This window comes from Grammomys surdaster, unplaced genomic scaffold (genome assembly GCF_004785775.1).
Source record: "Grammomys surdaster isolate TR1022 unplaced genomic scaffold, NIH_TR_1.0 126051, whole genome shotgun sequence".
NCBI lineage: Eukaryota > Metazoa > Chordata > Mammalia > Rodentia > Muridae > Grammomys > Grammomys surdaster.
Genome location: NW_021620862.1, coordinates 4,548,357 through 4,575,310, shown reverse-complemented (window position 1 = coordinate 4,575,310; position 26,954 = coordinate 4,548,357). Strand labels below are relative to the sequence as shown.

Here is a 26,954-nt window from a genome sequence, read left to right as displayed (position 1 = left end):
GAGGCAACAAACCAGGCCTGTACAATCCAAACTAGGTTTTTTGCTTGTTCTCATAAAGCAAGTGCTATTGTCTAACTGTCTATAGACTCTGTAATAAAGCCCACGAGCACTTTCCTGGTCCTTTGGAGAAGCGTGTGTCTGTCCCTGCTGTAAGGAGGCTGTAGGTAGGAATGCTGCCTATACATGGTAACATCATTACACAGACAGAACCATTAGCCACTGAACACGCCTTGGTTTTCATAGGACTCTATAATCTGTATTTGATGGGTAGCAGTCTACGGTGCTCCCAAATCTTCTCAGATGCTTCATAGAGTTATGACACAAAGTCAGTCCCATAGAAACTGACAAAGAGAGAAAACGCTTGGCTTTAGAAACCACTGGAGCACCAGGCCCTGGCCACTGTCACAGCTCACAACACTTCCAGCCACATACAGAAGTGGTCTGCCCTTGCAAAGGAGCTGCTTGGCTGTTTGTGTCCACTGAACTAATTAGCTCATTAGGGAGTGCAGCCACTCATTAAGGAACATTTGTGCAGTACCGGCTGACTCAGGTAAAAGTGACTGACAAGCTTACGGTGGCTAGGATTCAAGCAGAGAAACAGACCTATAAATTTCAACATGACAGTCATCAATAAAAGATAATGGCAACTGGCGTGAGCAAGATGGCTGACTAAGGACCCCTACTACAAGCACCCTGAAAGACAGCCAGGGTCACAAGTAAACAACTATATTTTGATTTAAAAACAAACTAAACCAAATGAGTGTTCCAGAGCACCCATGAGTGTTGAGGGCAACCATGTAGTAAGGGAAAGTACATGTCTGGCCCCCGCATTCCTGCCTAGAACTCTAGCTGAGATCAGCTTAGACACAGGGGCAGGCACCCTTCCTGTGGGGAAGGTAATCAGAAGGACTTTGGCCACAGCAGTTACCAACTTGCTCACCTGAAGTCCTCATCACAGAGGAGCCCTGGGGCCCCTTTAGGCACTAAGCCATAAGTGGGGTCCCCCTTCTAAACTACTGTAGTGGGTTGGCTTGCTGCTATTTGTATTCTAATGTTAATACTGAATCCTCAAGAAGGGCTGCCCCTGAAGAGCAGACCATTAGGTACTCAGGGGATGCCATGTGAACCTTTTCTTCATTGTACTGGTCAATCAAAGGCTTGCGACTGAGCAGCAGAGAGGAGAGGTGGGACTAGAGGTTGGGGGGCATGTAGAGAGGGAAGGAGAGAGGACAGAGGAAGAGGAAGAGAAGCCATGATGGACCAGAACTTCATGGCCAGTATCAAGTATCAAGGGGTCTCCTAGCTGGGGAATAAGTTAGTATAGTCCTAGATCTGCCCACTCTAGGCATAAGGTTTATAATTAAATATCTGGGCTGTGTGTCTTTTATAGGGCTTATTAGGGTTGGAAATTCCAGCAACACTACTGAGCTACTCCAGAGAAGGAGTCAGCACTGTGAGCCCTATCCTGAGCTGACTTGGTACCCTGCCCCACAAGGAGCCAGTGTCGGGCTGAGGTAAGTGTTTGTGTTTGTACCTCCTGGGGCTGAGTTAAAGGTACAGCTCTGTCCTAAGGGAACAGTGCCAGAGAGCTGTTACTACCTGTCCTCCAGGCCAAATAGGTGTAGCACCCAGCTTCCTTGGAACTGAATGGAACCCTGAAGTCTGAGCTGTCAAAGCCTCCTACCAGGCTGGATAGTGAAGTCACCATTGTCCTGATCGTTGGCTCCTGGGCTTAAAGCCTCAGCTCTGTGCTTGCTGGGGTACTGTCAGTACACCACTGTTCCAGGGTTTAGTGATACTACAATGTGGTGTCTCATCCAGGGTCTGATTTGTTGCTGTGTCGTATTGACTCTGGAATCAGGCCACTGTTGTATGCTGTGTACCCCAGCCCAATCAGCATCACGACAGCAGCCCAGTGCTCCAGGCCTAAGCTGCTCAGTGTGCTTTGGTATCATCAACAAGCTTTCTCGACAGTGTGCATCACACTATGTTTTAGAGAGTAAACCATGCCCAAGTCTCAGTTATTATTATAGGTTTGTGGGACCCTGAGTTCAGAACCACAACCCTACAGACCTCTGAACACTGCCTTACCCCCACCCCCAGTCTAGAACCTCATGCCATTGCAACCACTTCCAGGTCATTATCAGACCTGATACTGTGTGTGAGCCCTCATTTTAGGGAAAATAACAACACACAAGCAAATTTGTGAAAATTAATATGTGCCCAAACAGCCAATGGGCCAAATAAAATGAAATGAAAAATAGAAAAATATCTAGAAAGTGATAACGGTGAAAAATCTTCACACACGGGATTCCTGTGAAAGCAGTTCCAATAGCAATAGGCTCCTTTGCACCCAGGTCCCTGCTCCCAGCACAAGCCTGACATGACACCTCAGGAAGAAGAAGAGGAAACTCCATAGTTAGGGTGGGGTGGGGGAGAGAAGGAGAGAGTAAACTTCAGCATAGAAATAAGTTAAATAGAGACTAGAAAAGTTATGGGATAAAGAATACATATTGGTTTAACATCTACAAGCAAATGCAGAAAACTCACAATTATATTGTGGGGAGAGGAGAAGAAAAAAGAGAGATTAAAATAGTAGTTAAAATTTCTTAACAAAGGAAGACCAGGCTTCATAGCTAAATTCTAAGATTTCAAAGAAAAATAATGCTAATACCTCTTCAACTCTTCCAAAATTTAAGTTGCAAAGACTATCTCCTGTATATTTTATGATATTTGTTACTTAAAGCCAAAGACACTAAAGAAAGGTATAGCTATTAGCTCTGATAAACGGTAATGTAAAACCTCGATGAGACATTAGTAAATGGAATTCAATGTAAACTATACACTAGGATTGAGAGAGATTTGCCTTTGGCATGCAAAGCTGCTTTAACCCATACAAGTCAATCAGTGAGCTATTCCATTAATAGACCAAAGTAGGAAATTATCACCATTCTCCTAACTAAACAAGAAGAACCAGCCTATAAAATCCAACTTTTTTTTTTTTTTTTAGTTATAAAACTTCTCAGGGACTGGATACACCTTTCACTGGTGGCACTGCAGGCAACACTAGGGAGAGCAGCCCAGGCAAAGCAGTGGAGCTGGCCCTCGTGGCTGGGGTACTGGTGAGCAGGCCCCAAGGGCATGAGTGTGGAAGAGCCAACCCTGCCTCACCTGCTGTGAGTGGCAGAGGTGATGCTCTCGTCCCTTGTCACCATTGGCAGTTGGGAGAGCTGCCCCAGGATCCTAAGAGCAGGATTGCTATCCCTGCCCCTCACCAGCTCCAGTACTTGGGAGAGCCGGTCTTGTATCTCACCTGAGCATCACAGTAGAGCTGGCCCAGGGTGGAGAGTGTGCAGATGAGCTGGCCCTGCTGCTTAAGTGATGGAGAGGATGCAGGAGTGATGTTCCCCAACACCTGTGGTAGTCTGGAGAGCTGGCCCCGAAGTTGCAAGCGCAGGAGAGCTAGGCTTGCCTCTCACTGGCTATAGAACTTGAGAGAATGGGCCCTGCATCTCACCTGAGCAACACCTTGCCTGGGCAACACAGACTGGATGGTAAAGGCACAGGTGAGACGTGAGAGCGGAGAGCTGGCCTCGCCTCTCTCTGGCTGAAGTACTTGGGAAAGTGAGCCTTACATCCTGACTGTGCAGCACAGTGGAGCTGGTTCTGGAGGTGTGGGTGTGAGTGAGCTGGCCCCAAGGGCATGAGAGCAGGAGAGCAGGAGAGCTGGCTCTGTCTACTGCCAGTAGTGACACTGGGTGGCCTAGTGGGAGCAGTGCTGGAGCGCTCGCCCTAGTGGTGTGGGTAAGGAAAAGACAGTGAGCTGACCAGCTCCATCCAGGCTCAGATCCAGGGCTTTAGGTTGGCCCATCCCAAAATCTACATCAACTTTGAACTTTGAGGACATGTGTTAGGGCCTGCTGATCTAAAGCTGCAGCTGCAGGATCTCCATGACAACAACAACAGGATAAGCAGGAGGAGTCCCAGTGCAGTGATGGTGTCACTAAAGCCAGAGACCTGTAACCAAACCAGTGGCTCATTGCAGTGAACACTTGCAAGTAAAGATGTGTGGACAGAGGGGTATCCTGTGGGACACACTGTGACATGTTACAGCTTCCACAATAAGATGTTTTCTGTGCTTTGTTTTGTTTGTTTTTGATTGTTGGTGCATTTTTTATTTTGTGGGGGAGGCTGCAAGCGTGGAGGGTAACTACGAGCAGAGAGGAATTAGACTGGGGTGTATGATGTAAAAGTCACATGGAGTGAAGAAAAAGGTTTTAAAAAATTTAAAATTAAAAAAATTAAAATGCATTCTACACGGATGGTATTCAATAAGACTTATGCCAACTAGCACGTTTGTCAAGCATGGAGTTGATCACTGCACATATTCCACAGGAACCTCCCATTGTTTACTTATTTAACACCCCATCCCTTCTCATAGCTGTAAGATAAGAGGGTACTCTGTGGTGGCCAGGCGGTAGAACCTAAATTACTCTAGGTATGGTATATCTACAGTTTGCTCAGGGCATCGTTCACTCCACAGCCCTCACACTCAGGTACCACTCAGAAATTTGAAAGATAGCACCCACACTCAGAATCAGTACGTAACTAGCTTACCAACTCCAGAATACAACCATGGGTCAAGATGGAAAACATATTGATATAAGCACAAAGTAATAGAGTTGAAAGGATTCTTGGAGGAAGGTCTTGCATTTCCTAACAAAAGGATCGTCATGGTAATGAGTGATACGCTTTGTGCAGCAATGACTTTTCCACTTGGGAAGGCTTACTGTCTTTGCAGGGCAGCTTGTATATTTTCAGATATGCAAGAAGTCTCTTCAGATATATTAGAAGTCTCTTCCTTATATTTAACCCCAGTCTTTATAATATTAACTGGAAGTCATTAGCTCTGTCCCCTGGGATCATACAGGTCAAAAATAAGCCCGTTGGTCACACAGGCCTTTCACATTTTTAGACACACTTATCATGTCTTGCCTGAGGGTTCTGTTGCGTAGGCACATTCAGTTTTCTTTCTGTTGCTCTTTAAAATGTTTGGCCCTTTTTTCTATCGTGCAACTCTCTCTCTCTCTCTCTCTCTCTCTCTCTCTCTCTCTCTCTCTCTCCTCCCTCTCTCTCTCTCTCTCTCTCTCTCTTTGACTATGTGTGTGAGTAGATGTATGTATGCATGTGTATGTATGTCTGTATGTGACTGGGTGTGTATGTTTGTGTGTGTGTGAGCGAGTATGTGTGTGTCTGTGTGTGAGTGTGTATGTGCATGCATGTGTGTGCATTTGTGCACTGAATATGTAAGGTGATTTTCTCAATTCTCCACCTTATTTATGGGTCTCTTGCTAAACCTAAATCTCACTGACTTATCTATTCTAGATGTCCAATGATGCTATCGATCTGTGCCTCTCTGCTCCCCTCATTCTGGGAATGACGGGTCCAGATATATGCTCCTGAGATACGTTTTAACATGGGTGCTGGGGTTCTGAACTCAGGCCTTTATGCCTTTATAACAAGTTCCTTATTGATTGAGTCATATCCCATGTTCCTCCATCACCCAATTTATCATCTCTTCCCTGCACACACTTATGTATGTATCAAATAATTTAGCTCTGCCTCTCAAGAGAGCTTCCCTTTGCTGTGAGCTTTGGGAGAGAAGCCTTGTGATAGCTATTAAGACCGTTTTTGTTTAGGATGGAGGGTGTCCACATCAGATTTTAGTGGAGTGTGAGCCTGATCAACCACCACATTTAGGATCATGGCTTGGGGCCATGACGTATCATCACTCTGGAACTGGGGTCAACCATAGGGGGAATTGCTCTATCTAGCCACAATTATAGTTGTAGATGTAATAGTTCATGCCAACATTGCTGGTGGCAATGTTCAGTACATATTTCACATGCAGATGTTGGGACAGTAACATGTCTTGCAGTTACTGGAAGACTTATATCTGGAACCTTCTTAGACCCTACTATGTTCACATATCTCCTCTGAGAGCTGATTAGAGGCTGCAGTCTTCCTATGTGATAAGTCAGAGCCATGAGGACTTAAAAAAAACCTTTTTATTGATTTTTGTGAATTTTACATCATACACACAAGCCCATGTATCTCCCTGTCATTTCAGATCTATACCCTTCCTTTGCAACCTTCTTCCCCCCGAAAAAAAAAAAAAACAAAACTAAAACTAAAAATAAGGAAACATTTAAAATAAAAACAAACAAACAAAAAACAAACATTTCACCATGGAAACTGTAGTGTGTCACACAGTATATACCCTTTTGTCCACACATCTTTACTTGCAAATATTCGTTGCAATGAGTCATTGGTCTGGTTTGAGGCCTCTGACTTCTGCTACCCTAAATGGATCCTCTAGGATGTCCTGTTGTTGCCCATTGTCATGGAGATCCTGCAGCTTTGGTTCTGCAGGAGCAGCCCCTTCACACACTCCAGCAGCTCATGAGTACTTTTACTGAGTTCTGGAAGTCCTTCTACTGAATGATGGTGGTTTGGGGTACCTGCCAACCACGCAGTTGGTGCCAGAAGTGAGGTACAGACTCTTCTCAATCTCCTATATCCTTGAACCCAAATAACCAGAAATCTTGGGCAGAACAGCATCCTGGGGACTGTGCCCTCAAACCTTGAAACTCTCTCAGGCTTCTATCAGCTCTTCTAACAAGACTGTAAGCACCTTCATAATGGGGACTGTGTTTAGCCTGTATTTATTCAGTTAATACACAGAACTTAATAGCTTTAGGGCAGAAGGGAAAGACTACATTCATTAATATTCACTTCAGGATAACTAGGAATGAGGAATATCATCACATTAAAGAGAAATGGCTCCAGAGAATAAAAAAGACAGCCAAGGGAACAAATGAGCAGACCACTAGAATAAGAGGCATACAGCTGTCCCTCGGGTCAATGGTCTGCCGAAAATTGCATATTTTAACAAGGTAAGGGATGCTGCGAAGGTTGTGCTTAGTGACTCAACAGTAAGGCAGACCTCCAGCAATCATCACACATGCCAATTGGTCTGAAATAGATGAAAGATTGTTAATCAGTCCAGATCAAAAGCAAAGACGTCAATACCCTCACCATAGCTAGATATAACTATGGTCTTGACATTTTTCCCATTAGTTTTTCACTTCCTTTAAAAATCTTATTGAGCCCAAGAAGTCTTTTTATCATTAATCATCAAAGCTTTACAACAGCCATTTTTACAGTCCTGATACTTGTGAGCTAGCCTCTGCAATGGTCTACGGCTGCTTAACCAGGGGGCAGGACTAAGGACCATCTCCATTACGCCCAAGGGTGGCTATCACACATCTCCAGAGTAAAGATGAGATCACTGTACTCTTTAGGACTTTGCTTCCTTTAAAGTTTCCATCATTCTTGGGTCAGGAGTACATGTTCATCTTGATGTCAGAGAACTCTGATGGTATTCAAACTGCACTTAGGAACTGATGAGGCATAAAGATAGTCAGGAATCATGTTGTCATGGTAACCTAGAGGCATTTCCTCTGTCCATACCCTTGAACTTCCACAGAATTCTTGAGAAGAGAGAAAAATAAGGCTACAAATGGAATCTTTGATGCAATGAAATCCAATTTCACCCAGTATCTTTTCTCAGGTCTTCCCACCATTTTGATTGCTGCCTTGTCCCGTGATCACCTGGGTATCCTTAGTTATATAACAGCTTATGTGTCTGAAATATTTTTATTCTTATGCTTTCTTTTGAGCTTCAGTATTAGTTCCAGGTAGCAAATGCATATATGAAGCATATGTTGGATGTGGCGTTTTGATAGGCCTCTTTTTGTACCTCACTCTGCGATCTCCCTTGTCAGAGTTTGGATCTCAGCCCCATCACATTTCCCCTCCCCCACTAATAAAACACTAAGCACTGTGGTATGTATCTGTAATTTTAGTATTGGCAAAGTAGAAATGGGTAGATCCCTGAGATCAACCAGTCTAGCTAATCGTTAAGCTCTTGATTCCATGAGAGACCCTTTTTCAAAATATAAGCTAGCCAGTGATTGAGGCGGACAGCTAATATTGACCCCTGTGCTCCTGACCCTCCAGCACTGCCCCCCCCCCCACATATACACAGAGGTATCCCAGGGACTCTATGAATGGCAGCTGGTTTACTTTGTAGCTCTAGAAACTCATGGGAGTCCCTTTTCTGGCTCATTCTTTGGAAAAGTCTAAAAGGGGTTGAACAGGAGAGTCATGGCATCTAGGCATGGCAGCTACATCAGATTAGGCCCCAAATCTCATGACTATTTTTAGTTTTTAGAGTCAACTTATCTCATTCTGATGTCTATATAATCAGCAGAGAACACATGACTATTAATCCCAGGCGTCTTCATTTGCAAATGCTTGGCCCTATTCTGACCTTCCCCACACTAACCAAGGAGATCTCTCTCTGCTCCATCAGGCTGCACATCCCTGGGATTTCCCTAAGTTATCTAAGAGAAATGACACATATTTACAGTGAGAGAGGTCAATGGTTGGTGACACATCCTACCAGGAAGGACTCAGCCCAGTGTCTGTGCGTATGTGTGTATGTACTTATGTGTGTGTGCACATGTGTATATGTGCCTGTGCACCTGTGAGTATGTGTACGTGTGTACACCTGTGCATGTATATGTATGTGTGCATGACAGAACACAGGGTTTCACAGGTACTAGCAAAGCTCTCATCCACTGAACTAAGCCCCAAAGGCCCACAAATGACCTCTCTATGTTGTCAGTCTTGGAAGGCTTTCAGGAGTTTGTATGATATTCAAGGTTGAAACGAGCTTTGTCTTATCTCCCTGGCCTGGCTCCTGACCAATGTCCTTTGTAGCACTTAATTTGGGAATATGTTTATGGGACAATTGTGACATCCTGCTGCCATAAAGCCCATGACTTTCTTCACATTCTTATGTAAAATCTACTTTCATCTTTTTCCTACCCAGTGTGACATGGTGTCTTATTGACGTTTCATTTGCACTTCTCTTCTGCCCAGTGCAATTATGTATGCTTTCATGTGCTATTGGCCATTTTCGTATCTTCTACAGAGACACTTCTGTTAAAGTTCTTTGTCCATCATTTAATTGCTTCTGTTGTTGTATTTTAGGATGGCTTTAAAAGTTCTAAATATTAAACATTATCTCACTATAAAGTCATAGCTGACTTGAAACTCACTCTGTAGACCAGGCTAGCATTGAAATCATAGAGATCCACCTGCTTCTGCCTCCTGAGTGCTGGGATTAAAAGTATGTGCCAACCTGACTGGCCTTCTCTGAAAACAGGCAGAATGATCTGTTGTTTTCAACCTCTTGGCAGTATCTTTTAATATACAGGAGACTCTTCATTTTTATATAATACCTTTTTAGATTCAGATCTTAATTTTTTTTTATCTGTGGTTCAAAACCCTCCTAGTATGTAGTTTTGCTGTAACAAGCTTGCCAATTAGAGGGACTAAGGATTGTCTGGCTTGTTATATGCAAATGATAGTTGTCCAATATGGTCTTTATTACTTAGAGGCCACTCCCAGTCACCAGCCCAAGAACTGTGAAAGGCCATTTTCCACACACGCTTGCTATGGAGTTTCCTGGCTATGTTCCTTTCGAGACAGAGTAGAACTTAAATTTTGAGAGGTGATGAGGGCAGTGCTTATTGCAATGACTTCTGGATATCGTATGGTTTAGAGGAAACACAATCCCAGGGTTCTCATAAGATGGGCCAACTGCGTTGCCATGAAGGACAGGCCTCAGTAATTGGAGGCAATTGAAAGGAAATTGGGTTGAAGACTTCCACCAGAGCCATGCAAGTGTTAAGTAAGGACTCAGTCCCTACTCCTCACTCCCAGGTTCCCTGAAGAAGCCAGAGGATAAGTTTCTCAAAGTCCTGCTGATGAGGTTCACAGAATAGGAGTTAGATACACCTTTCTTCCCCAAGGCCCTTTTGTTTGGTTGGGTTTGGTTTGATTCTGTTTTGTTTTGGGAGGGGATTGGTTTCCCAGTTCAAACTCAATGCTTTTCTCTAGTGTCATAAAGGATACCCTCTGTGGGCTGGCTGATGTCCCAAATAGGATGCTGGCTTCTTACAGAATGAGGGCAAAGGTCTGATCTTTCCATATCCAGACCTAGCATGGGGTCTAACAGGGGTCTTCCTATAAACATTCAAGCAAATATCTAATGGCTAAGGAGCCAGTATTACAAGAAAACCAACACAGATATTATTGAACTGAGGTTCCAGTGAGAACCCCTCCTACAAAGCTCAGGCTTTTCTGTGTAAGAGCAGAGTGACTCTCTCAGTCTCCAGAGCAAGCTGGCTTACTTGGGTCTACACATATTACAGTCCTCAATGGCATATTACAGGAATGGTATTTGCATCCAGACTATCATCTTGAGAAGTGTGCACAACAGCATCCCCAAAGAGAAACTAACAGACCTACCCACTATTGTGGCCTTAATCTGATGGTAAGTTTCTGGTCAGCCCATCAATACAATGTGAAGTGTCCATGTTATGACTCCTTGGATGTTCTTAGGTGGATACCCAAGTATGAAATTCACAAGGCTGAACCCACTGAGGTCTAGAAGTTTGTCTTGGCTAGAAGAGGCTGGTCAAACTTGTTGGCATAGTCTAACACATTTGACATAGACAATGTAAATATGTGTCCCAGAAAGGGTGGCAAGTACCATCCTGGCTTTTGGTTAAATATAAGTAAAGGGAGGAGCCATCTGTGTGGTAGGATTTGAGATTTAAAACTTTTCTTACTTATGTTCCTATGTGAGTATATGCTGAGTATGTATAGTACCCACACAGGCCAGATGAGGGTATCAAATCCCCTGGAGTTGGACTTAAAGGAGGTTGTAAACTACCAATGAAGGTATTGGGAAGTGAATTCAGGTCTTTTGGAAGCTCAGCAAGCACTCTTAACTGCTGAGCTATCTTTCCAGCCCATGGTGAGATTTTGGAAGAAAGCTCCAAAGGGCCCCTCGCACTGGCATACAGAATGTCCTGTTAGATACACAGGTAGTTTTGGAGTCATTTGTTCAGCAAGCAGGCATTGATAACTTGAGATACCATTGGCTCTCTACCTACCCTGGAAATACAAACACATGAGAGATGGACAGGATCATAGTATAGACCCTATGTGTCCTGGAATGCCCAGAAGTCTTGGTTTTGTGTTATCTTGTATCCTATCTGTTTATGAGAGCCTGAATTTCTCACTTGCCACTACAAAACTTTTACTATTTTCCTACAAAAATAGGAGCGTGGTATGGGCGGGCCTTCTGGCTCTCTATCCATGTGCGAGGTGTGTGTTGAACAGGAGAGCATACTCTACAGTATGAGTTCCGTTAAACTGAGAAATACCTTCTATTGAATGTCTTTCTAGCTAATATACTTGCACAACTAATAACTGTGCTGAGATCAATTCTATACAGAGAAACCTGAGCTTTAGTTATAAAAATTCATTAAATTCCATCAGAATGCAACTGAACAACAAAGTCTATGTGAGGAAGATCGGCTGGATCTTAAATTTAGGGGAGCACACAGTTCTCTCTTTGCTTCCTGTCACTAGTTGGATTTGAAAAATATTTGAGACTTTAAAGAGTAAAATGAAATACCACAAAATTGCTTATAGTGAGCAGCTTTATAGTGGGCAAAACAAAGCAGTCTTCATGACTGAAATCTGAGTGTTAAAGTTTTAGAAACAAGTCTTCTAAATTAGAATTGAATTTTTTCCAAACTAAATTGTAATCTGGAGCTCAATAATTGAAAGAAGAGAACCTCAGGCTTTGAGGCTGGTAATGAATTGCAATTATTAAAAACAAAGCCTGCAAACAGAGGACCCTGGGATACAAAGGACAAGAGTTCAAGCTACATAAAGGATTAAACACGAGAAATTCTATAGCTCTCTCTTCTTTTCTGAAAATTGACGTATAATTGTTTCTTACTTGAAAAAATGTATCCTATTGAAACAAACATACTATAGATCGTAGTTAGATGTCCAGTGTGCCAAGAGAAGGGGAAATTGCAGTTATCAAAATACACAGATAATTTTATATGTTATCACACAAAAATCATGGTGGTTTTAAGATGATAGTTGAAAAAATACAGCATTAAGGAAAATAGCACTACCATGATTACATTTCAGAGACTATAACAAAAATACTGGGGGCAATCAACTTAGAGTGTTGAAAGGTTTATTTGGTCTCACAGTTTCAGAGATTTCAGTCCATAGCTCATTGGCCTTGTTGGCCTGTGGTAAGATTAGTTATTGTGTGTGAGGGAGCAAGGTTGATCACTCTTTGGGAGCCAGGAACCAAGGCGTAGTGATGGAAGACAGAGCCCCAATACCCCCTTCAAGTGTGCTCTCCAGTAACCTAACTTCCTCCCACTACCCCCCATCTGGTAAAGGTCCCACTACCATTAGCACTATGGCCTGGGACCAAGCCTTTCACACATGGGTCTTTCAGGGACATGGGCAGGCAGAAGCATTGTGAAATCCTAGCCAGCTAAGACAGAAGCAGAGCAAAGTATATTAAGCTATAGCTGAAATAATTTTCCTTATTTTCTTAAACATTTAGAGACACAATCAAGAAGTTTTAACTGTTCTTCTTTGATTTGCAGAGATATTTTTCATTTTGTAAGAATGTTGGAGAGTAAAGTTTGCACTTGATCTTAGCCAACAGGCTGAGAAGCAGTCGAAGTATCCAGAGTCTACATTCAGATACTCACTTATCAGAAGATCGAGAATGTGTAAGTGACAAGGAAAAAGAACAATCTGCTGGTCAGGTCCCCAAAAGACCTTTCGAAGCACAATTACACAATGTGGATAGCTGTAAAAATCCTATTAAATGCATTGTTGAGTTTGCAAAAGAGCAAGACAATCTCTAGTCCAAGTCAGGGACTCAGGAGAAGTAGAGTAACAATGCTTGCTTTCACTCTGAAGCTATTTACCAACCAGGTACTCTCACAGACTTTAGTTTTTATGTGGCCTGGGCTGGGGGTGGGGCTGATCTGTGAAATAGAAAACAGAGCCCCAAACTGGTCCAATATGGACGCTTTATTAGGAAATTCTCTTTCTCCCATATTGAGGACATGATTTTCTTGTCCTCTAAAGCACCAAAACAGTGGAAAGGAAATCGTCCTAAGTATTTGGAACCTCAGTCTGAAACACACGCAGGCGATCTGATCGTCTGGAGTCTCAGGATTTGGGTGGTCCAAAATATTTCAAGCTGAGAATACAATTTAGACTATCCTTAGCTGGCACCTCATAGACCTACATACAAACACTCTGTAAAGTAAACCCTCTTTATCCAGGTCTCAGGAATAAAATGCCAATGCAAAGGAGCAGTCCCCAGACAACAATAAACACAGGAGGATTCAAGGCACCGGGAGATATAGATCCAGCAGGAACTGCAGATGGGCAATTGAGCTGAACACATGGATTTCAAGTAAACAACAGAAAGTTGATTAACATCTGTAAGGAAATTAAGATGTTCAAAGAAATAAACAACAACAAAATGACCAGGAAGGACCAATTCCTGCTCTGGGCTTTGTTTTAAAAACAGATCTGAGTTTAGCCTTCAACTTTAAATAACAAGATAGCCAGACAAAATAGAAAGGAAAAAAATGGAGGGTGGGGTTGAGGTTGAATAACAACAGGTAACAGAGCTGCAGAGGGACCCAGCCTTTGAGAAAAGGGAGGAACATCAGAGACTGGCAATCCATGTTAGGGATGAGGAATGAAGGTCAGAGCTTAGGGGGTGGGGAACAGGACAACTGATTTTCCTTTTTTAAAATAGCAGCAGAGACCCACAGCTGCTCTAAGTTGTTCCATATTATCTTCAGCAGTGGCTTTCAGGCCCTGAGTGACTCCATTTACCTCACAGTTCACTGTGTCCATTTTGAGAGCTCATGCTGAGGCAGAGTGGCCCTGCATCTTGTCTGTATAGGAACAGCATCACCCATGGCCTGCACAGACCTACAGCTCAACTAATCAGGCAAGCGAGAGGCCACCATCTCTGGGCTTACCAAATTAAATTAGGAAATGTGTTGACACAGGGGCCTGTCAAAACCTGACAGCAAAACCTGGCCTGTGACCTTACAGAACTCACCAGACCAATGAGTGGTTGCATGCTGAACCATACATCATCAGTATAAAAGGAAGTTCTCAGAAAAGCTGTACCTTCACACTGAAACCTGGAAGGCTCACTGACAGATTGGATCTTCAGTGACTGTAGAGACAGGTTGGAATGTTGCAGGTCCAGAGCCTAACTGTAATGCATCTTGGGCTCTCTTTAGTCCTCTAAAGAGCCATCCTTTGCCTGTTTCTGTGTTGCACCTAACATCCTGCTGCTAAGAGATAAAAAATACTTTTTGGAATGCATTAGTTTAAGAAAACCCTAGATTCCACCAACCAGAAAGGCAATGAGGCATCAGACAGCATCTCAGGCCTCCACCTGAGCTTTCTCAACTTATCTTTAACTGCCTATTGAATGTTCCCACCAATATATTTAGAGAGTGTTTTATGACTTTGCTCTGTTACTATAAAAACTTCATGAAACTACTTCCACATTGAAATGCAGAAATTTGGGGTGCCCCACACCTACGTTCCTAGGCCATGGTCATCATAGCTGGCTTCTTAGCCTCCTCTGAGTTGAGAGTTGTGGGGTTTGTGTCCACATATAAATGTGGACTCTCACTGAGATGGCAGAACCATCCACCTATCATCAGAACATTCAGCTCACATGCCAGGGAGCAGTACTGACAACCTCCTGGATGCACCTCCTCACTTGATGCAGCCACTTGAATTTCTTCTCTTTTTTGGACCCAAGTCTACAACAGGGTCCTTACTGCCTTAACTAACCTCTTGTCATGACCCTCTTCACATTTGTATCAGCTCCCAGCTCTTACCTTCAGTAGGCCTCCTCCAACACTGCTGGTTCTGTAACCCTTTCATCATCAGTCTGTAATCACACACACACACACACACACACACATTCATCTACACTCATACTCGCACACACACTCACAAACTCACTCATACACACACTCATACACACACTCTCTACATATACATACTACAAACACTCACTACTACACATAACACACTCACTCACACACACTCACTACTACATACACAAATATACTCAATACACACACATGCACACACACATATATACACATGCACACATACATACTCATATATACACACTCATACACATACACTCACATATACACACATACTATTGTATGAAAAGGAGTGTGTGATTCAAGAGTTAATATCAATAATTACGCCTGGAATAAGAGAAACTGTGATTGCCAATGACCAGATCAATCAAGTAGACTCAGTAATATAAGTGAAGAAAAGCCAAAGAAATTGGTTCAGCGTGTGAATTTACTGCCACCCACTAGTCTCTGACCACAGGGACAATGCAAATATATCTATGCTTCTAACAGCACACTTGCTGCCCAGAGTAATGCTGTCACTATTCACTGTGGATCTTTTTGTGTGAGCCCTAGATCTTCACATAGGAAAAAGCCATCTAGATCTCAGAAAGAAATACAGTCAGATACGCCAAGGAGCCAACAGGGCATGGATATGTGTGTTCTAGCAGACAGAGTGGGAAGATCTGCTGATTCACAGATAGAAAGAGCTTGACAGGGTAGGGTTTTGATCATGGAGGCAACTTTGTTTGGTCAGTTCACATTTGTCACTAAAGAAACAGGGTTTAAGATCAAGTTGGGTCAGTCCAAATGAGTATATAGCAATATGGCACCTGAGGGAGAGGCTGTCATTATTGTGATGACTTCATATGACGGGGGCTGAGTAGTGTAAACAAAAAGCAGAATTGTTATGCAGCAACGTATTGGGAGAGAAGTCCTCAGGAAGGCTTCAAAGAGGAGATGCATCCTGGGTAGGCTCTTTGGAACACAGGAAGGAATACACATTTTAAAAAAATCACACATGTGTGTGTATGTATGTGTTTGAGTGCATGTGTGTGGAGATCAGAGAACAACCTCCATTTCATTCCTCAGAAATTGTCAACCATGTTTTTCTGTGATGCAGTCTCTCACTGGCCTGGAACTCAACAAGCAGGCTGACACGCTGAACTCTCAGGAAGGCTGGTGTGTCGGGGCATAAAACTCGGGGGTGTGTGCTTACAAATGGGGGCTGTCAAACTGAGAAACCACTTCCTGCAAATTCATATTGACCCTACTTGTATGTGGCAGTAAGAAAGAGCAGAGAAGTAAAAATAAGTAACATCAGGGGTCATGGTCCTAAGGCAGAGTGGATATCGTCAGGTGTCTTAAGGTCTGCTGCTCTCCACACCAGCAATGACTTCACTGGAACTGTCTCTGTCCCGTGAGGTCTCTATTGTTCCAGAGTGGAACTCGGCTTTGCTTTGGTTAAAGCATCATGAGCTCCATTAGGCAACATGGCACAATTTAACTGTTCCTGTGAATAAATCTATTTGAAAATTATTCAATTACACAACAGAATGAATTATCACCTCATTTGCATGAACCAAAAAAAAATCTATTAATGCTCAATTGAGCCTGAATCAGTTGTGAAACAGGTGAGAATTTATGGTTGGGTACTCTGATTGAAGCTCAATTAATGTTCAAGGCAGTTTTTTAATGAATTAAGCCCTGACTCATTTGTATGCTCCATCCTTTCCAGCGCCTAATTGTGCCTAAATCAAGCTATCCTTGAGTAACCACAGAGCCCTGGAGTGCCTAAGGGCATCTTGGGTTCCTCTGTGCACTGGCCTGGACTGACCAAAAGCCTCCTCTGTCAGCTGCTTGCTTTCTGTAATGAACAGAATGGCTTGTAATATGATGATTAGTCATCATTAAAGATAACAATAAGCTTCAGGTTTTTTAGTCCCACGTTTAGCTCAGTAGTTTATCACGATGGGTATCAGCCAAGTTCTTCATCAATGTGGTACAGGGCAGAGCCCCCTCCCATGAATGAAGAGTTCAGCCTCTGAAGAATGGATGGGGAGGCAGGAAAACCTGGTTACGCATCGGTAGTAGAAGCAGGTAGTTGAGGAGAGAGATGGCAGATTAGCTGCATCAGCTAAGGCAGCAGATACTGTGGCTCCATCCTCCCACCCACCCTTTCTTCCCTTTGTGCAGGCTAAGGGCTGGTGTGCACATAATTATCATGTATCACACTTGGGTGTTTCATGTCTGTCCCTAGCCCCCACTCACACCCCTGAGGTGTCACCAGCTATATTGTTCCCAGTGCCTAATTGTTACCTGTTACCAAGACCCACTGATTACTCTTGAATGGAGAAGTGATTGAAATGAATAAGTGGGTTAAAATAAAACTTGAACATAGGCTCCACATTTCTCTGGCTAGCTCTTGTATGTGTTTGGTAGGCTCCATCAGACCCTGGGGAACGAGTCCCTTGAACTCCTCTGGCTATAGGCTGATCTGAATAACACTGACCTCTATGAATAGCAGTTATGTATTATGAACCAAGCAGGACCTAAACTGCAACATGAACTATCAAATGTGGAAAGCTCTTCAGAAAAACCTCCCCCTACCCAAATCTCTAGTCTACACAGATATGGTTTTCTTTAACCTCTGTAGCATGTTACACATAGGCTCTGCCTCAAAGCTGCTTCTAGTGTGGCTGCCATTATTGGTATTCTGTGAAGAATATATCTCTATCAAATGCACCACATCCTGGTCTGTAGGATCAACAGACACAACTGGGGGCTCAGCTTCTCCTGAGCTCCCCTCAACCTCAGTGGGTACCTAGTTTCCTTAATCTCACCTCAATCCTTTGCAGAGAGTTTACGGCTGGGCTCTTTTAGATTTGCATCAGGCAGCCTCCCTGAGTGCTGGCTAGGAGGGCTGAAGGCTCCAATGTAACGAAAGGAACTTATAATCCATTTGGCCAAAAGAAACAGCTGCCTAACAAGCCAGAGTGGATAAAATGGTACGATGGTGCTGCTGAACTGGGATCATTGAAGCTTAGAATGTGCGTACACACTCTGGCCTTTTCACCGTTGAAACGTTATGTTCTCAAAGGCCTCCCAGACATTTTATCCAAGGGATCTAATTTTGTTTCGGAAGTGGAGGGCAAGAATGAATCCTGATCACAAGGTTGAAAATGGGGACTGAAATGATCCCTGAGTAACAGAAGTGGTGCTGACATCCATGTTCCCTGGCCTCGCCTGAGTGTGGCTCTGCCAACCCAAGTGACAGCAGAGTCTCATTTGGAGACCACAGCTGTCCTACTCCAGCACATGTCTTTGGGAGCTCAGGGTGAAGAAATTGACAAATTCCAGTTCCTAACCGTTCTTAATGCTTCTACTCTCAGCCAGATGCTTGAGGAAGCTCATGATGGCAGGTACAGCGAACCCTGGCTTCAGCTGCACCTCCTGCATAGCCTGTCATTACCAAGCTGATATGCAGCCAAACTTCAGGCCCCAGCGAATGATAACCTCTGCTAGGAAACCTGGGAACCTGTTCTCCCAGGAATGCCTCAGAGACACCACCATCCCAGGAAAAGAAACCCACAACCATGTTCCTCTCTGTCAACTGTGGGTAGCACCCAGCTTTCTGGTTTGGGAAAGGGACCCACTTTTCTTGTTGGAGCTCCCAGGCAAAGTAGGAGGGCTGAGTGGTGTAGTTACTATGGGGTTGTGCGGCTTTATTGCAGATGGGGAATGTGAGATGGCTTCCCAGACTCTCAAGACAGGTGAAATGGCTGTGATTGGCTAAGTTCCTCCATGGCTAGTGCTGAGTGGAGCACTCAGGCCACCAGGCTCCATTTCAGATATCAGAGCCCTGTTTCCTCTGCTTTACTGAACACAGTTTTTGTGTGCGCGTACGTGCATGCGTGCGTGTGTGTGCATGTGTGTTCGTGTGTGTTCGTGTGTGTGTGTGTGTGTGTGTGTGTGGTCATTGTTACTAGGGGCTGAACTTGGCCTGCACATGCTAACAAGCAATCCACCGATGAGCTGCTAAGCTGTGTTGTACCCCTCCACTTTTGTTTTTTATTTTGTGACAGAGTTGGACACTAAGTTGCCCAGACTGGCCCTGAACTTGCAATACCCCTGCACCTATCACCAGGGTAACAAGGATCACAATCAACTTGATTGAGCTCTGGTTTGTGGCTTGGGTCTGGAATGAGGGATTTCCTTTCTGTTTTCTTCTTTGTTTCATGTTTCACTTTGCCACTGGCACCTAGCCACCAGTCTCAGTGTGATGGTTTGCATATGCTCTGCCCAGGGAGTGGCACTATTAGAAGGTGTGGCCCTGTTGGAGTACATGTGGCCTTGTTGGAGTAGGTGTGTCACTGTGGGTGTGGGCTAGAAGACCCTCACCCTAGCTGCCTGGAAGCCAGTCTTCTCCTAGAGGCTTTCAGATGAAGACGTAGAACTCTCAGCTCCTGCATCATGCCTGCCTGGATGCTGCCATGCTCCCGCCTTGATGATAATAGACTGAACCTCTGAACCTGTAAGCAAGCCCCAATTAAATATTGTCCTTGTAAGAGTTGCCTTGGACATGGTTTCTGTTCACAGCAGTAAAACTCTAACTAAGACACTCAGCTTAGTCATCATAGAAACAGTGAGATCAAGGAAGCCAACTGGATGTACACACTGGACGATCTGGCTGCTCCCCAGTCTAAACTCCTACCTACAAGCCTCTATATTCAGGCTTTATAGACCCATATTGTCCATGGAGATTTTGTATCCATTGACAACTGTTCACTGGACACTGACAACCTTCCAGGCACCATATTCAGCAGCAAGGACACACTGGGAGACAGTGACACAACTCTGTTTCATAACAGCTGTGTGAACTTGAACTAGGAACTCAATCTCTCTGTGCCTCAGCTTCCCAATCTGTGCCATAAGAACAATGGTTCTGAGTCACCATGACACGTTTAGAAGAGCCTGGGTGGCACAGTAAGAGGTATTATTACTATGCTCACATTGAGAAACATCCCTCACAGAGAGTGAATTTATACACCATGCTAACTGCCTGCTATGTAGCTGAAAAGTCAGAAAATAAGGATTGGAAACAGTTTTCTCCTTCTTCCTTGGATCCAGCAGTTCATAAGTTAGCTTCGATTCCCTTTGAAAGGTCGAGAGGGGGAGATCCTATGTTTGCTTCTTCCTCTTTATTCATGGGAGGGGGAGCATAGTAAATGTGAAGACAAGAATGAGCAGCTCAACGGTGTCCATCTGTCTCCTTCTTCCCCTAGACTGTGCCCTGCCTTCCTCTCTAGAGAACTATCACTGTCTGGGGAAGGGATCCAGCACTGCTGACCTGAGTCTGAGTGCTAGGGCCTCTGTGGAGGGGTTCTGTTGGAACTGAGAGGGTATGAGGTTTCAGTTCTTAGTCCACCCTTGAATCCATTGCTAGTTGACTTCAAATCTAGAAGGAAGAGACATTCATCGGTAAGCTCAGAAGTTAAGCTAAGGGAAGATAAAATTGGAACCCAAAGGATAACTGAGAAGTCTCCTGGCTTCTATCTGGTCCTCATGTGACTATGCTTCACTATCTAACAGTGGCTAGCAGCAATGGGCAGAGAAAAATACCAGCTATGATGGTCTGGCCACACTTGGACAGGAGCCAGCTGGGGCAGGAGCAGTTCTCACAACCAAAGAGAACGGCTCAAACTTGGAGCATAAGAAATGATGAGCGAACCCAAGCTGCAGCCCACAGATTCCACACATCACTTCTCCCCTAATGACGTGCACATATCACACCAGAGGAGTTAATCAACAGACAATTGCTGCCTGGGTTGCTAAAAAAAACTATAACTATCTCTGTAAATTCTATAATGAACTACAAAAATACCACTGGCCAGGGAAGAGGCAAGGAGGGAGGAATTAAGAGAGAGCAGGATACTGAAGAATCTCATAAAAAAGAACTTCTTCCTGTGTCCCAGAGATGCTCTGGGCTCACCCTCTTTGCTCCCTAACAGTCATTAAAATGTATAAAATGAATGTTTTTAAAGCAGCAATACTAAGAATTATCACTGCTGCAGTTGCCTGGCAACCTGAGACTTTGGTTTTTTATTTCTAAACAGGGAATGCTATAAACTGGCATCCGGAGTTTGTGCAAATAGTTCTAAATTGATGTTCTCCCTGTAAATCAGGGAGATAATCCAGCATTAATGTGCATTTAGAGGAGGTTGAATATGCACATGCGTGCCCCTCTCATACACAAAGATCCTTACACGGAGCTTCTCCCCAATTTCATGCTATCTTGAGTCAATCTTAGAGCTGATATTCTTTTGCATTTTTTCCCTGACAAGTATCTATTTAATTTTATGGTACCTGTAAGTAATCTCATTCAATCCAGAGGAACAGGACTGTGACGCTAGAAGTGTGGGATGCCACAGCTAACGGCGGTTTCCGTCTCGTGCTCCGGTTTCCCACAACCCTTCCAGTCTCCTAAACGTCTTCAGTGACTTCCCAGTTCTGAGACAGTGGAGAACCCCCAGATCTACCCAGACACTAGGAAGATGAGTGATGAGATCTTTAAGGCCAGGTGGGGGAAGGTTTGTGCCTGCAGTGATGGCCCTGTATGGCCCCAACTGCAGACCTGCAGCTGCACCTGGTGTCTGCAGGCATCTGCACCCCACTGCCTCTCAAATGAGCAGAAGTGTTAACATTTTAGGAAAAGCTGTCTCTGTGTATGAAACACCAACCCTCCACCCCCTGAGTCTTTGACTGGCATTTGGTTTTAGTATTGCCTGCTGGTTTGAGGGGATTGCTGTGCTCAGGTGCTCTGAGGTCCTTTAAATACTGTTGACTCCTTACCCTACTTGAGCCGGAGGAGGCAAACACTCCCACTACAGGCTGTTCAGGAATAGTCCAGCCCTTTGCTGAGACAGAGACTTCTGGAAGTAGATGCTGCCTGCAGTGCTTGCTTACAATCTGATGTTTGACAAGAGACTGGCCCCAGTGTATTTCAAGTTTGGTGGAGCCATTCCACCATAGAAGGAAGTGGAACAAGCATGGTGGTCTATGCCCAACACTTGCTCGTGACTACCATGAGTAAATGGGGGTCTCAGGTCCCGCACAGAACAAACTCACTGTTTCCATCACAGGTGGCTATGTGGCACCATTTCCCAAGTTGCCAGAGAACAGCATTATAAACAGACACAACATTAGAGTGTTACAGGATGATATTCCATGATCTTATGAAATGGGTGTCCAGACATTAGCAAATAAATACCTGTGGTTTAGAAGCAGAGCACAAACACCCTGCTGGCAAAATGAATGCATAGATGTGAGGCTTTGGGACTAAACTCCTTAAATAGCAAAGGAATTAAGAGGGCTTCCCTGAAAAGCCCTTAGAGCTCACTTCAGGGCAGTTTGGAAGCAGCTTTTCAAGAACTGACCTGTGCAGACGTGGCCAGCTCAACAGGACAATGACTCTAGTGTGCCGGAAGCTCCCAAACTTCCTCATGCAGAATATAAATCTCCCAGAACAGCAACAAGTGAGGAGCCACAGTGACGCTCTAGGCCCACACAAGAGGCTGTTCCAACACTCAGCCTCTTTCTGGTTATCCAACCGACAAGCAGCCTGTTCTTCCTTTCACACACATTCCCAGCTGCCACACCGTCAGGGAGGATCATAGATTTGTACAAAAAAAAAAAGTCTCTTGTCTCTTTAATGGTCAGTTCTCAATAAAAAGCTTCATCAATTTGCAAATATACAACAAGTACACTGGTTTGGCTCCTGTGAGGTCCATAATAGGCCCCTGCTTCGTATTGGATTGTGTAGCTTATTAAAGTAATGTTTTCTCCAAACGCAGTGACAATTATAAGTGAAGTTATGGGCTTTGGGGCTTGAGGGATCAGTGTGCGAAGAACATGCTTTTTCAGGGCTTGTACCCATCACAAAACAACATCTAAAAGAGACCAGGCTCCTTTGTATCGAACTTAGTTGCAGTTAGAATTTCAGGGTCTCTAGAAAGTCTGTGATCCTCAGAAGGGCTGGGGTACCACAGCATTTTAGCTGAAGCCAAGTTCACCCTGACAGACCCTTGCAGTGACCCCTCGGGGACAAGCTCCCATAGTGAACATCTAGAGCACTGGCTTGTGGCATAAGAATTCCTGCTAATACCTCTGCTCATCTTCCCTGCTCCGTCAGCTGTGGCGATCCCTAGCACCTCACTGTGCAAGAAGTGCTGGGATAGCAGACAACTGTAACGAATGAGCCTGGGAGAAAACTTGCAAATGTGCTGTCAGAAACCTCAGAACAAGGACAGATTTCCCTGGGTGTGTGACTCCCTGAAGTAAGAAGAGAGCAATTTGTGCTTTCTGTCATTGCCGAGCTGACTAGGGGCTGGTGCCCTTGCTGCTCTCCTTGTGCCCCTCCCATGCTTTTCTGAATGGTGTCACTATTTAGGATTGATAAATGAATGGCACTGAGATTGGCCAAGGCAGTTTGTGCTGCATAATGGCTGAGGTGGGGAACTGACTCTGTGCCTGAGCCTGTCATCTGCACAGGCAATATTATCTGCAGAGTCAGAACCATTCAGAGCACATCGAGGGTGCCTGTGGGAGCACCCGGGATGGGTAATGAATCCCGACTCACTTTCCGGCTTGCTCACATGACAAATGGTCCAGTACGATGATGAAGAGAAATGGAGACAGGCTATATCCCCTCTGTGCACATTCCAGTTAATTTCCCAGAAGCAAGCACAAGTAATGCTGCTTCTAAGCAGTTGTCTAGGGTGACAGATGAAGAGGGGGGGACAGGGGGTCTTGTGGTTTAGAGAGATGGGGGAGGACAAAGAATATGAAGTTTGATTTTCTGTGATTGTTTTGTTCCCCAGAAAGTGAACAGAACACTAAGAAGCCATCAGCCAAGAAACATACCCTTGTCCGGAAAACCAAAGCAAAGATAAGGCTTGCTGCCCAGAAAGGTTTAGTCTGCTAACATAATGTAGCATAGCATGGTTCTAGAGGGCTGTCGTCTGATGAAGGGAATGTGGACCATCCTGCTGGGCTGAACACCCTGCTGTGGAGAGGCAGCCAACATCAGGCAGAGCTTGATGAGAGCAGGGACCAGCCAGACACTTGACCTCAATGACTAACCGTTTCCCAAACTGGCGAAAGCCACACAGTTTGATCTTTTCATCAACTGCCGGGCAGATCTGAGTAAATCTTTGTCTTACCTTCCTGTATTCTGAGAGAGAATAGTTTCTAGTCGACTGATCAATCAGTTTGCAAATGAGATTCAGACACCAAATACTAAGTAAGTCTATGCTGTGGCTGAGAGTACAAGAAGATGTCAGAACAAAAGTCTTTCAAAACTTCTGCAAGATGGCACTCATTTTGGACCAAAGGATGGCAGGACAGATTCCCTGGTCATTAGGTGGCTGGTTAGGCCACCATGCTTGCTGACACTGAGCAGTGTGCTTCTCAGGAAGCTCTTGGTGATTTGTTAGGCGGGCCCAAGGTCACTGGTCCACAGCTAATGGCTGTTAGGGTCAGGGGACCACTCCTTGACATGGTCTCATGCAGACACAACATTCATGTTAAGCTCATGTTTACATACAATATAAACACTTTGTTCATCACCTGTGTGGCCGAAATGTTAGGAAGGGACTCATGGAATTAAGCAGGATGTCTGCAGGGGCTGGTTACATTCTGTTACAGTCTTTCAGCTTTCCCAAGAGACTAGCTGAGGTTAAAAATATGTTTAACCTAGCTAGTAATAAAAACAACTTGCAGAGTTTCCCTATTTGTTTACAGTGGAACCAAACTGCAACCAGAAGGAAATTGCCTTTACCTAATCAAAAATATCCTTACACTTCCCAGCTCTCCCACCATCAACTCAATAATTTGAATAAAACAGACATGATCTACTTAATACCTAGCCAGTGACCTTATTGCAAAGTGGCATTTTGAACTATATCTACATGATGGCCCAGAAAGCTGTATGTTCAAAGACATGATCCTCATTTTCTGGAAGTCAACCAGGTCCTGTAGAATTTTTGTCTTTGGAAGATCCTCAGCCTCTACAGTTCTACCCCACAATGACCCTTTTCTTTGCCAGGCCCCCAATATACTGGGTTATTTCACAGCAGAAATAATAGAACATGATAAACCTTCACCTTGAAATGGTCCTTACAAGGACAGAGAATGCCACTTTGGGGTTTATGTGGCTGGGATACCAAATTTCAAGAAGAAGAACAACCAGGATTATAACCAACATGTAAGCTCCTGAGGGCAACCCAGAATGAATCTCCTGGTGGGAATTGATGTCTGGGTACCTGTTATCAACCTGGACCAGAGGAAAAGAGAAAGCAAGGATTTGCCATGAGCCTCAGGCACCTGAAGACATCCCCAAGCTCCCCAGTTTCTCCCATAGCAGTAATTTGCATTTAAAGGATTTTAATGGGTTAAAACAAAATGTTCCCTACATAGTTACTCATGACAATTCTGTGAGGCAAACCAGATCATTAGCTAGTCACCATTGGTCACTGGTGGCAACCTTCTAGATTCCAGGGGGAAAAGATTTTTCACACTTATTCTGCATCTTATTTCTCTGTGATGTATATAAAATGCAGAGTCATAACCCTCATTTTAAGATGAGTGGAGGTTCCTGTAGCTAGTGGGAGACATAGCTGTGCTGGGCAATGGGGGTAAGGGAAGAGGGGTGAGAAAGGTGTGTCATCCACAAGCACTGGTGACATGTCATGCTTAGGGCTGTCCCAGAAATGGGAGAAGCTCTGACTCTATCTTCCTGGAGCAGTAATAGTAAAAAGGCAAGGACCCTATATATGGGGTAAACATTTCCATGAAATGAGAGATGGCTACCTCCATCTCCCACCTCAGGCCTTTTAAGCTCACCAAGGTAGAGATATCAGATGTAACACAGGATGCCTATGATGTCCATGCAATAATAAAGGGGCCAGACTTGAACTAAAAATTATCTGTTGTTTATCTGACATCTATATCTAATGAGTGGTACTCTGGTGGCTATAATCTGGCTGCTCCACTGCTCTTTGGTCACTGCATGTCACACCATGGAGCAGACCCACTGACATGATGCTGACATTACCCCACCAATGGTAACTATGACTAAGGGCCTCCATGAGATAGCTGTTTCGTCTTAGAGGCCTCACATTAGGACTGCGTCAGAGTTAAGTATCTGCAACTCTTTCCTATTTGGAAGATGATGCATTGTATGATCTCTAGCTAAAGCTAATCTCTGTCGCTGAACTTTTAGCCCAGACCAGAGTGACCCTTGGCTGCATTTCTCCTAGGGTGTCCCTCTTGGATAGAGACACAGTTGTGGCTTTAACACTATGCTCATACCATCTTGCTCTCCAGTGGGAGAGTCACTTACTTGTATGGGATGTGTTTGCTCCCATTGACCAAAGCCAGGATGACGTTGCCCAGAGCAGACAGCGAGAGGCACAGCCCTGAGCCTCCTTCTCGGTTTTTGCTGAGAGCTTTCACACAACTGCCGAGATCGATGAGATGCAGGCGGCTCCGACCTCCAGACACTGGCACAGGGGAAGACACAAGAAAAAAGGGGAGAGTGGGTAAGTTCTGGGCAATACACTTTCTCTTGTTCATGTAGCTCTCTGAGAATCATGGGAAAGGGAAAGGCAAACATTTGATAACACAAATAAGTCAAGTTTCAAATACCTTTGGTGCTCTTAAATTCTGTCTTCAATATACCACAAACCTTCTCTAACCTACTCTCATTTATTTTACAAATAAAAGCATAATCCCTGTAGATCAAATGGTTCACTGAAGGAAGGTAAGGGTTTTAGCTAACCATTCCATGGATGACAGAGTTCTGAAACTTACTTAGTTCATGAGCAATTATCTAGTCTAGTCAGGTTGGTAACTCCAGGAAAAATCTGGAAGATATGAGATCCAGGTGCAAAGGCAGGGGAGACCCAAGTGTTTGCTGAGTGTCTGCCAACTGCCAGGTGCACAGAC

General features: G+C 44.3%; 1 protein-coding gene across 1 annotated transcript in view; it reads right to left on the bottom strand.

Moving 5' to 3' along the window:
• The window catches only part of Kif26b (kinesin family member 26B), a 400,661-nt gene that overhangs the window by 20,548 nt on the left and 353,159 nt on the right, over positions 1–26,954 (bottom strand). The window contains exon 10 of the mRNA XM_028755262.1: positions 26,350–26,509. Coding sequence (XP_028611095.1) covers positions 26,350–26,509 — 160 coding nt within the window. The remainder of the gene's footprint in view (positions 1–26,349; positions 26,510–26,954) is intronic.